General features: G+C 38.1%; 1 protein-coding gene across 4 annotated transcripts in view; it reads left to right on the forward strand.

Moving 5' to 3' along the window:
* The window catches only part of SLC44A5 (solute carrier family 44 member 5), a 349362-nt gene that overhangs the window by 46258 nt on the left and 290790 nt on the right, over nucleotides 1-12314 (forward strand). Inside the window, exon 1 of one of the 4 annotated variants that reach the window (XM_035018253.1) lies at nucleotides 9324-9374. The exons of the other annotated variants lie outside the window; for them this stretch is intronic. Within the exon in view, the coding sequence (XP_034874144.1) occupies nucleotides 9362-9374 (13 nt within the window). The 5' untranslated portion in view covers nucleotides 9324-9361. Of the gene's footprint in view, nucleotides 1-9323; nucleotides 9375-12314 lie in introns of those variants that run through there. 4 annotated transcript variants of the gene reach the window in all.

Here is a 12314-nt window from a genome sequence, read left to right on the forward strand (position 1 = left end):
TATGTAATGTTTTTGTCTGATTTAAACTTTCATATAATTTAAATTATTCAGCATGTACTCTTTTGGTTCATTTCTTTCACCCAGCATAATGTTTATGGGTTCAACCATATTGCATTGATTTGTCCTTTTAATTGGGAATGTTTAGTCCATTTACATTTACTATAATTATTGGAATAATTGGGTTTATTATACTATAATTAATTTAATTATACTATACTAAAATTGCTATTTTTTTTTCATTCTGTTTCTTCTGTGTTTTCTTCTTTTATGACTTCTTGGGGTTAATTGAATTTTTAATGTCCCATTTTATTTCCTCTATTGGCTTCTTAGCTATACATTTTATTATTATTATTGTTATTATTTTAGAGGGCAGAGGGGCAGAGGGAGACAGAGAATCTTAAGCAGACTCCACGCCCAATGCAGGCCCGATGTGGTGCTCGATCTCACAACCATGAGATCACAACGTGAGCCAAAATCAAGAGTCAGACGCTTAACCAACCACCAGGCACCCTTATTATTATTTTTTAAATCCTTGTTTTAGGGCTTACAGTATGTATCCTTAACATGGCATAGTCTATTTAAGGGTAATATTCTACCTTTTCATATTTCCTACTTCCTTTTCACATATCCCGCTTCTCATTTCACAAATGTAAAATGTTAATTATTATTATTCTATTTATACCCTCTCTCAAATTCACTTTTTCATTTAAAACCACTCAAATGACTGTTGTTCATTCTTTTCTGTTACAAAATTTAAACTCTTAACATGGCTTATCAAATCCATTATGTTTTGGGCCTTGTCCATATCTCTAACGACTTTTGCTGCCGCTTTACCTTCAGGAATACTGATTTTTCTTAAAATTCTTCAAGCACAGCTTGCTGTTTCAAACCTCTGTGTCTTATATATATTGTTCCTTCTGTTTGGAATACCTATCCCCTTTTGCCATTGGAAGAATTTTTCTGAGGAATTGTATGCCTGTGAAACTTTTCCTGGCTCCTCTCTTTCCAGGCAGAATTAATCATTCTCTGCTCTGCTCTACTTCTGTGCCTTATGCTTATTCAGATGCTTCTTGTGCACCACTTAAAATTTTCTTAGCCCTTTTATTCCAGCCCATGACTGCAGTGACAATTTCTGTGAAGATGCTGTCCATCTTCATGCAGGAACAGTCTGACAGTGCCCTGCTTCAGGCCTGTGCAATTTTACCTCTCACTGGCCCGCCCCCTCCCCTGGCATCCCCCATGGATTCTTTACTTGGTGGTGAAATTGCATGGGATACCTCTGGGATTTTGCTCAATACTCATGCATGTGCAACCCAGGAGTGGTGGGGAGTTAATGCCCTGAGGAACAACCTTGACTAATGAAGAGCAGAGTAATGTATAAATGCTGCCCGCCACCCCCCCCAGGAGGTTATCAGGGTGTTCTATAAGACTGAGTATCCAGCCATCTGTATGGGTAGCTAGTCAACTCAATAATGAATCTTTTTCTGACTCCCGTCCTTCTCTGGTTTGCTCCCTCTTTCCTAACTTTTATTCCCTAAATCATCCTTTGTCTTAGGCTCTGTATTCTGGGGAACCCAGGCTGAGAAAATACAATTCTTACTTGTAGAACACTGTATTGTATTTATTTAAATGTCTGTTGCTTCCTCTAGACCAGTGAATTTTTAAACATCTCAGAGCAGTAATATCTTTTTTTTTTTAAGATTTTATTTATTTATTTGAGAGAGAGAATGAGAGAGAGAGCACGAGAGGGGGGCGGGTCAGAAGGAGAAGCAGACTCCCTGCCGAGCAGGGAGCCCGATGCGGGACTCGATCCTGGGACTCCAGGATCATGACCTGAGCTGAAAGCAGTCGCTTAACCAACTGAGCCACCCAGGCGCCCCAGAGCAGTAATATCTTATATCAACCCCCAAAACACAGAACTGGTAAACGGAGAGCAATTCTGGTTGAAATTAGAATGGAACAGAAGCTTTGAAAAACAAACAACAACAACAAAAACAATGTACTAATTAAGCTGTGAACTTCATGATTTAGAAAATATGTCTTATTAATCTTTGACTCCTCAGAACCTGGTACAGTGGCTGGTCCCCAGCAGGTAGTCAATAATGTTTGTTAAATTGAATTAAATTGAACTGAGGGGAACTGAGGTCTAGAAAATATGATTTTATTTGGGCTACAGTGATTATGGATACAAGAAAAAAGAAAACAGAAATATAGTTCTAATACTTTTCCTGGAAACATGAGGTTTATTAGAAAAGACAATAAAACTTCTTCTGCAAGTATGTTTTCTCATTCTTGACTTGGTATGCTAATTTTCAAACTGTTGTCCTTTTTTTTTTTTTTTTTTTTTTTGCTATATACCAGCAGTAATAGATTTAAATTGAGTTTTTAAAAATCCCCTACGTATATACAATGGAATATTACTCAGCAGAAAGGATGAATACCTACCATTTACATAGATGTGGTTGGAACTGGAGGGGATTATGCTAAGTGAAATAAGTCAATCAGAGAAAGACAGTTTCACTCATCTGTGGAATATAAGAAATAGCACATAAGATCATAGGGGAAGGGAGGGAAAACTGAATGGGAAGAAATCAGAGAGGGAGACAAACCATGAGAGGCTCTTGACTCTGGGAAAAACTGAGGGTTACGGAAGGAGAGGTAGGTGGGGGGGCGATGGGCATTAAGGAGGGCATGTGATGTGATGAGCACAGGGTGCTATACACAACTGATGAATCATTGAACACTACATCAGAAACTAATGATGTACTATATGTTGGCTAATTGAATTTAAATAAAAAATCCCCTACATTCTTTAAATTGTTTATTAACAAAAGTGAAAGGGATGGGAAAGTTATTTATAATTACTTCACAGTCACAAATGTGGAACAGGTGAGATAGAGAGCTAATTTCTGGAAAGTAAATATGCCACTACAAAATCGAAGAGTTGGAAGCTCCTCTTACATCCTGTTATTATAATCAATACTGAATTCTGTCATCATTTCCTAAAAGTGACAGAAACTCCAGAAGGATAGCTATCGTGAGCAAGGTTTTCTTGGCATTCTGAAATGGGGAAAAAAACCCAAATGAAAAAAGCTGCTCAGGAAATTTATGCATTAAAAAAGTATATTTTTAAAGTGTACTTCTGTATGTAATTTGTATAAAGTATTTTGCTTATTGACTGATTCGTCAATCCACTCCCTCGCTCACTCACATCATAATGGTATTGAGGTTGGCACACAGAAACCCTACATGAGGGTCTGTTCTTTACCATCAGTCAATGGATTTTTTTGTCAATAATTTTTCTTTAAACAAGAACTTTAACTTTTGTGGGTAATTAATGCCTGATTTCTATCTTCTTTATTGTAAAAAATGGGCATATTTATCAGATTTTTGAACAAAATATAGTCTTAACAGCCATCCATCCAATATCGACATAAATGTCAATCACACCTATTTTGTGCTAAGTGCTGAGGATTCAGTAGTGAATATAATTTATGAATATTAGACATGGCACAGTTACTGATTAATGAGACACAGTCATATATAGAGGCTAAGTGACTTGCCCAAGATAACAGAGCTTGTGAGTAAATTATTCCTCAGAATATATAAGATTATTTTAGATATGGCTTTTATTGGCATTAAGCCTCCAAGCATTACCGAGTGATAAACTATGAAAACAGCCAGTTGCAAAAGTAGTTACACAAATAAGAAAACACGAAAAAGGAAATTAGAAAGGGGAGATTTAGGGTTAGATTGGGATGAAGTGGGAAAAAAAAAATTTGGTTTCCTTTCAGTTCATCTGGAAATTTTTCAAACTTGGATTTTCCCTCCTACTGGATTGCCTATGGTTTGCATATAAAAAATATGTAATATATTGCATATAAAAAATAAAAACATAGGGGTGCCTGGGTGGCTCGGTCGTTAAGCGTCTGCCTTCGGCTCAGGTCATGATCCCAGGGTCCTGGGATTGAGCCCTGCATTGGGCTCCCTGCTTGGCGGGAAGCCTGCTTCTCCCTCTCCCACTCCCCCTGCTTGTGTTCCCTCTCTCGCTGTGTCTCTCTCTGTCAAATAAGTAAATAAAATCTTTAAAAATAAATAAATAAAATGTAATGTTTATTGAGAGCCTAACATGTGCCAGGCACTTTAATATGTATTAACTCATTGTATATTTACCGGTACTCTGTGAAATATTGTATTCTTAAGTCTGGATGGCTGTTTCAGACTGGTGTTACAGTGTACGTGTCAGAGTGACTCTCATTGCCCAGACTCTGACACACAGTTTCAAGTTCAGAAACTGGGTTATTATGTGGTGACCCAGAGGTTAATAGGCCCAGGCAAATTGATTCCTTCTAGCAAAACTTACAAGGGTCTGATTATAAACCAGAACATCAATTTACAAGTCTCTATGAAGAAATTAACTAACAAGTAGTCTGGAATACTCATGTCAGTTTGTCAGCACATTTTATTTCCTGTGGGAAAGGAAGCTTGGAAAATAAAATTAAGGACAGGAAGATGCCAAGGAAGAATAAAATTAGAAGAAAATGCATTGGGTGCTTTTAATAAGGAAATTGTTATGCCATTATTTGAGCCTAGTGTGCCTTCTCCACCATAGGACTGTACTTATCTGGCTAAGGGATCTGAATATGGTTTTCAGTCAGTCAGGTCCCTCTCTCAATATGTCTCCGAAAATGGCCAATTATAGCCTCAGCTGCAGCAAGACAGAGCAGATTGGGAGAGTCTGAGATTGTTCAAAACCAGAGCAGGCCAAGCTTCTGCAGGTGCTAGAAGGAGGAACAGAGACGCAGCATACAGAATAAGTATAGTAGTCAGGACAAAGATTATAACAATAATAGTAATCTCTAACAATGATTGAAGATTTATTATGTGTTAGAAATTGTGCTAAGAACTTTATATCAATTACATAATTTAATTCTCAGAACAACCATCTAAGGTAAATACCATTAGTATTCCTGTTTTATAGATGAAGAAACTGAAGTCTAGAAAAGTTAAAGTAATATACTAGAAAGTAAACATTTCTTAACATAGGGTAGTCCAGATGGGGTTGGGGGCATCTCAGGGTTACCAGGTCCAAAGTTGAGGTCTTGATTTCTTCTTTTTTTTTTTTTTTAAGATTTTATTTATTTATTTATTTATTTATTTATTTATTTATTTATTTAACAGAGAGAGATAGCGAGAGCAGGAACACAAGCAGAGGAGTGGGAGAGGGAGAAGCAGGCTTCCCGCGGAGCAGGGAGCCTGATGCGGGGCTCGATCCCAGGATCTGGGATCATGACCTGAGCCGAAGGCAGGCGCTTAATGACTGAGCCACCCAGGCGCCCCTTGATTTCTTCTTAAAACGTGTTCATCGTCTAGGTCTGATGCTTCTGAATACTTTTAGGTCCCTCTCTCCCTTCTTCCTGTCTTCTGTGCCTCCCTCTCTCCACCTTGGTTCCTGACATCAGCAAATCCTGTCAATTTTACTTCCAAAATATGCAGTGGATCTTTCCCCTTTCCACCATCGCTACTGTCACTGTTCTTGTGCAGTTATGGAAACCACTGGTCTAGTTTCTGTTTCTATGAATTTGCCTATTCTAGACATTTCATATAAATAGGATTGTATATTTATGACCTTTTTTTTTTAAAGATTTTATTTATTTATTTGACAGAGACAGAGACAGCGAGAGCAGGAACACAAGCAGGGGGAGTGGGGAGGGAGAAGCAGGCTTCCTGCTGAGCAGGGAGCCCGATGTGGGGCTCGATCCCAGGACCCTGGGATCATGACCTGAGCCGAAGGCAGTCGCTTAACCAACTGAGCCACCCAGGCGCCCCATATTTATGACCTTTTGTGTCTGGCTTCTTTGACTAGGCATAATGTTTTCAAGGTTCATCCATGATGTAACATGTACTGGTGCTTCATTTTTTTATGGCTGAATAATAGTCCCTTGTATGGATATATTATATATTGTTTATTCATTCATTTTTGATGGACATTTAGGTTGCTTCCACTTTGACTATTATGAAAGATGGTGCTATGAGGGCGCCTGGGTGGCTCAGTTGGTTAAGCGGCTGCTTTCGGCTCAGGTCATGATCCTGGAGTACCGGGATCGAGTCCCGCATCGGGCTCCCTGCTCAGCGGGGAGTCTGCTTCTCCCTCTGGCCCTCCCCTCTCTCATGCTCTCTCTCTCTCAAATAAATAAATAAAATCTTAAAAAAAAAAAAAGAAAAGAAAAAAAAGAGATGGTGCTATGAATGTGTACATGTTTTTATTTGAAAGCCTGTTTCCAACTTGCCAGAGTAATCTTTTAAAAATGAAAATCATGTGGTTTTCCTACTTAGAAGTCTTCAATAGCTTCTCATTAGAATTATATTATATTATAATCTAAAATCTTTTCCATGGCCCACAAGGGTTTGCATGATCTCCCTCTCCTTTCTCAGGTAAGCATTTTTCCTTTTCCCTCCATATATTCCAGCCCCACTGGCTTCCATTTAGCTCCTCCAGCTCACTAAGCTTTTTAGGGTATTCACACTTGTTATACTTTGGCCTGAAATGCTCTTTCCAGTGCTTTTCGTGGTTAGTACCCTTTCATCCTCAGTGTTAATTTCTCAGAGATGCTTTTCCTGATTAGACTCCATTATTTCCTATTTGTTTCCTTATATTTTTATACCTTGTAATCACATGCTTGTTTCTTTGTGAACCCTCTTACTGTTTGTTGCCCTCAGAGGAATACAGTTCCTTAAATTCAGGAGTTAAAGTACACCCTTTTCTTAAAGCACTACTATCTGCACATGTGTTTAGCAAAGTATTTGACATAGAAGAGGTACTTTGTAAATGTTTGTTGAATAAATGCGAAAGACCACAGGTGTTGGAAGTGAGAGAGAGTAATTCAACATGTGGTGGCAGAGCTATATGAACAAGAAGGAAGAGCAAGATGGTGGAGAACTTTCAGTTACACTGATACTTAAAGATCTAGGCAGGGGGTTGCTCGCCAGATAGGGAAGGACAATTGCTGGTTCAAGATGGGGAAATTTGGTCAAGAAGTCAAGAGCCGAACCTCTGGATGTAAAGTAAAAGTTAAGAAAAAAGAGCATGTTTAATTTGATGTCAGTTCTAGAGAGGCTGGCTAAATTTCATCTGTCTAAAATCAGGATTGCTTCTAGAAACCAGGCTAGGACTAAGATTTCAGCCATAGCTTTTGGGAGGGGAAAGTTGCAAAAGATGGGGAACATGGCAGGGCTTGACAAACCCATTATAGAAATACGAATGAGCCTTTAATTGTTTAGTTGCTTAATAGTAAACACATTTTAAAAGATTATTGAATTTCAGAGAATTAACATCCTAAACATTTTTTTCCCCACTGAGGTTATTGAATCAATCCATTTTCTGAGGGTTACATTTTGATTCTTGTCCGAACACAAAATTGAACTAGTGGAATAGAAGGTTCCTGGTCCTTAAATTATAGGATTGGGCAAGTCTTCCTTATTGTCTGCCATGTGATGAATGAAACGTGATAAAAATGAGAATTAGTTTGTATAAACCAGAGATATATTAACAAGATTCTTGGATAGGTGTTAGACATTTTCCAGGACTAATTAGGTAGCACTGTCATGAGGCAGGGTTAGTCTTGGATTATAATTAGAAGTTTGAAGCAAGACTTAGAAATTTCAAACAAAGTTTTATGAAGTAGGAAAAGGGTTAAATGGAGCAATAAGAAATGTCAGTTCTGGGCTTCTTAACATGTAACATTGAGACTGTAAAATTTTAAAAAATGTGATAACATTTAAAAAAATAGATTTAAAAATAACTTGAAATGTCTTGAATTTGGACATACTTATGGGAATACAAATACGAATCAAGGAGAACTTTAAGAGAAAAGAATGGTTACATCAACTAATAGACATAGAAGGAATAAGGGAAGTAGAAAAAAATCACTATTTTGGAACCATTGTGGAAACAATTGACTCAAGAATAATCAATGGATGATAAAAGTCTGAAGAAGAATGGCATATATATATATATATATATATATATATATATATATATATATGTAATATATATAAAATATATAATATAAGTAATCAGAATACCTCCGCAGAGATGACATAATTGCAAAGTAAGAAATGGTAGTCTATAGAGGGGAAACCTGACTGACACCACCTTACAGGGTGCTCAAAGTTGATATCACCTGTGACAGAAACACAGATTTGATTCCTGATGTGATGCATTGAGAAAGTTAAAACACGGTTTATGTAGTAGTCTTGCCCAAAATGCATAACCGGAATCTAATCATGTGGAAACAGATTAGACAGACCCAAAGGCATATTCTTCAAAATAACTACTCTGGTACTTCTGGAAAATTGTCATGAAAAGAAAAGTGTGAAGAATTGTTCCAGATAAAGGGGACTAACAAGATATGCCAACTACATGTAATGTGTGATCTTGGATCTGGATGAGAGAAAAATTATGTAAAGGACATTATTGAGAAAATTGGAGAAAAATGATGATATGTGAGATAAAAATGGTATATAGATCTTGTCAAAATATACATAGAAGATTTTGATAATTATACTATAGTATAATGGAAGATGTTAACAGTAGGAGAAGCTGGGTGAAGAGTATATAGAACTGTCTGTACTATTTTTGCATCTTTTCTGTAAGTCTAAAATTATTTCAAAATAAAAACTTAAGAGACATACGTAGAAAAAGGACAGACAGGAAAAATGACCAAATTTTAGTAGTGATTTCTACCTTGTAAAATTAGCTTTTCCCTTTCATTAAAAAATACTTTTTTGTAACAAGTTTTCACAGTGAGTTATGTGTTGTATAATCATTAAAAATACTTAGCCTAAAATTAGGGAAAGAAAAACTAAACTCAAAAGAAAAATGCCATCTACTACAGCCAATTTGTTGACCAGCATGGCAGCTAAACATAAAAACATAAATGGGAGTGTTGAAAAAAGGGTGCATAAAAGTGGAAGACAGGATAGAGAAATCAACTGGTTAGGGATGCGTCTTACAGGTGGCTGCGAAGTGTGAGACTAGCTAATAAAAATAAGGACTGAGATTTAGGAGGCTGTGGCAGGGAGAATTTTATTTCAGTAGTAACGAGGAGAACACAGTTTCCTTCAAAGAGAGTAGATACATGCAGTATTTTATGTGTTAGAAGAGAATTAGGCTAAATCTCCAGGTTTTTAGGGAGTGTAAATTATGGTTGTGAGAGTATTCCCCAAATGTAGATTTTTTAATGAGTTAAAACCACTTGCTTTAGATAATTATCTTCATACTTGTTTTTATCACAGACTCCTTTCTAAGCAACTCAACTTGGCAGTGATTCAGGCATCCTCCTGAAGAGACAGCCTCTTAATGAGTGACGAAGGTAATCACCTACTCCAATTAAGTCCCTCTTGCTCGGGACTTGTGTGTAACATGTTATTTGTTCAGTATTAAATAAGGACAATAGAGAAATGGATGTACGCTGTGGTGTCATTAGGGGCCTCACCTGAAAAACTGCAGCATGTTAGACATTACGGTTCTCCATCTTTTCCTATCTCAAGACCTCTGAGATGCACGACATCCTTTCTTCTGTGCCTGGGGCCTCCTGATAACAGGGGCAGGTGTGGGGAGCAGGGGCTAGGTAGTTTGTAAAAGCAAGATCCCCAGGTATACTCAAGTCACTTCTGAAATGGCTCCCTTTTTCCTGTGTCGTTATGGCTAGAACTGGAATCGTTAACCTTTACTTTAGTGGATTATTATTTTCAGCTCCCTTGTTCATATTGTGACACAGCTAGAGCTTGCTCCTTAGAGAAGCAACATACTGTCACTTGTTCCTTGGCGAGGGACCATCGGGATCCACTTCAGATTTTAACCCCGATTCCTACTATTTCTATCGCCATAATTAAGTTTTAAGCCCCTGGCAGGCACAGACCAGGTCTTACCCAACTTTTTTACCCTCTTCAGGGCTAGCCTTTTACTTTTGAAAAGGTAGTTACTTAGTAAATGTTTATTGAAAATGAATACTGTTTTCCTTAAGGACACATTTTATTCCTTCATGAAGGAAAATCTATTCCTAGCTATGAAAACACAGTAAAATGTTGCTGAGTACAAATTAAAATGGAAGATCTAGAATGTGTAGCTTAAAGCTAAGCCACAGCTTTGATCTTTGGGCTGAGTATTTTGGAAAGATCAAAAGAGTTATTAAAAATAAGATCTAAAGATCTGACACGATGCTTAAAAAGGGCGCAAGAATGTGTCTAAATCTATATAGGTTCCTGAAGGCTGTGAATGCATTGTAGTATGTGGCTGGCCACCGACAGGAACCCCTGCTCCCATGAACATGTTCCTGGGCATTGTGCATCCAGAGACTCTGCCCTTCGAGCGGGGATTATAGTTGTTCCTCAAGTATGAGAACTGGGGACTAGCCAAGTCACAGGACATTTTCTTTTATGCAGACATACAGTGTTCCTAACATACTCATGTCTGGGGCAGATGACTTTCGTCTTTTAGGCCAGTTTGCTCATCAGTAAAAGAGAATAACAGTAGTTATCTTACAGACCAAGGTCTGTGAGATTAAATTGGCACAGGGCCTGAGAGGTAGTATGTATGTGCTGAAGAAATGGTGGTTTTTACGATTGTTCACAAATTATAATTCAGAAATGTGTTACAAATGGTTGAGTGTGGTTGAAATAGAACTACTAGGGCTGTATTTTACTTCAACTACATTGTAGTTTAAATTAGTTTATGTGAGCCAAGAGCAAAGCATTGCTACCATGTCTAACAATGCTTTAAGGAAAATAATTTCTCAGAGCTATAAGACTGGCATGCTCCTGGACTCTTAGAGCCATGATGCACTTGTACGTTGGGTGTTACCTAGCCCTTTACCACGTTGCTCATTTAATATTTATCTCTCTTCTCTGAATATTGGCTACCGATAATCTAGAAGAGACATCACAATTTCCACCATCAGAAAGAAACCATTTCGTTCACCGTAACACTCACTTTTTTCACTTCCATTAATCGATACTTCTGTTGGCCTCCATTTGATGTCAAGTAGCTTCCAGGCCTTAGATTGTAAATTAATAAGTGACTTCCTCTATAGCATTTATAAGTCAAACTCCTTGGGCTAGAGTCATTACTCAGCTCACTTGGTAAGGACATTTACTTTTTATTTTTTAATCCCATTTTGGGGGAAGTTTTAACATGTAATAAATGAGAAAAGAAAACTATGATGATTAGAAATCTGTAGCAAAAGTCATAGGAAATAGTACAGGTTCTGGCAAGAACTTGTCCATTCAGAGGACAAACACGTGTGCTCTTGTTAAAGCAGAGCAGAGACGCTGCAGGATCACCACCACCACCACCATCAGTACAAAATACTCCATAGGGGCGCCTGGGTGGCTCAGTTGGTTAAGCGACTGCCTTCGGCTCAGGTCATGATCCTGGAGTCCCTGGATCGAGTCCCGCATCGGGCTCCCTGCTCTGCAGGGAGTCTGCTTCTCCCTCCGACCCTCCCCCCTCTCATGTGCTCTCTCTCATTCTCTCTCTCGCAAATAAATAAATAAAATCTTTAAAAAAAACAAAAACAAAAACAAAACAAAAACAAAATACTCCATAAACAAAATTACCTGCGAAGGTGCGCTAGGTATCATAAGAGAAGCACATCAAGAACCAATGGCCAAGAATTACTTACACAGAATTGACAGATGTGAAACAAGTATCTCTATATGGCCACTCTAGTTTTCATGATATACAAGTAAGGTACAAATGAAATTTTGGCGTGTCACAAAGGCTAATTAGGTGACTGAAGTCGAGATTAGAGATAAAATTTAAGACTTTTGTGTTTGTCAGGTTGATCTATATCAGTAACAGTGTGACTTTGTTCTTTTGAGTTTGTCAGGGGATAGGGCATTTCAGTTCTGGTGGCCACCAGGACAGGATATCAGGACAGAGGCATGGAGAGGGATGGCTGTTTTTCTTTGGAGTGGGTTCTTCAAGGAGGACCGGGCTCTGGGGGAGCCTGGTGCTAGTACCTGGTGCTAATGCCTCGTGCTGCATTTCCAGAATGTGCCATTGGGGGAGGGGACATGGAGGGGGAACACCAGTATTTTTATACATGTAGCTCTAGGCAGTGTATGGCTTCAGGGACAACAAAGGGGAATGCCAATGCCAGAGATAACCAAAGGGCAAATGATCTAGCACCAAAAATCGCCTCAGAGAGGAAAAATAAATTTCGCCTGATGTGAAACTGATGTGAATTTTATGTTTTTAAGTGCACATGTTAGCAACAAAACCAGCAAACATTTAAATAGGATTTTCAAGC

The sequence above is a fragment of the Mirounga leonina genome, unplaced genomic scaffold (assembly GCF_011800145.1).
Source record: "Mirounga leonina isolate KUSES-001 unplaced genomic scaffold, KU_Mleo_1.0 Mir_173, whole genome shotgun sequence".
Lineage (NCBI taxonomy): Eukaryota > Metazoa > Chordata > Mammalia > Carnivora > Phocidae > Mirounga > Mirounga leonina.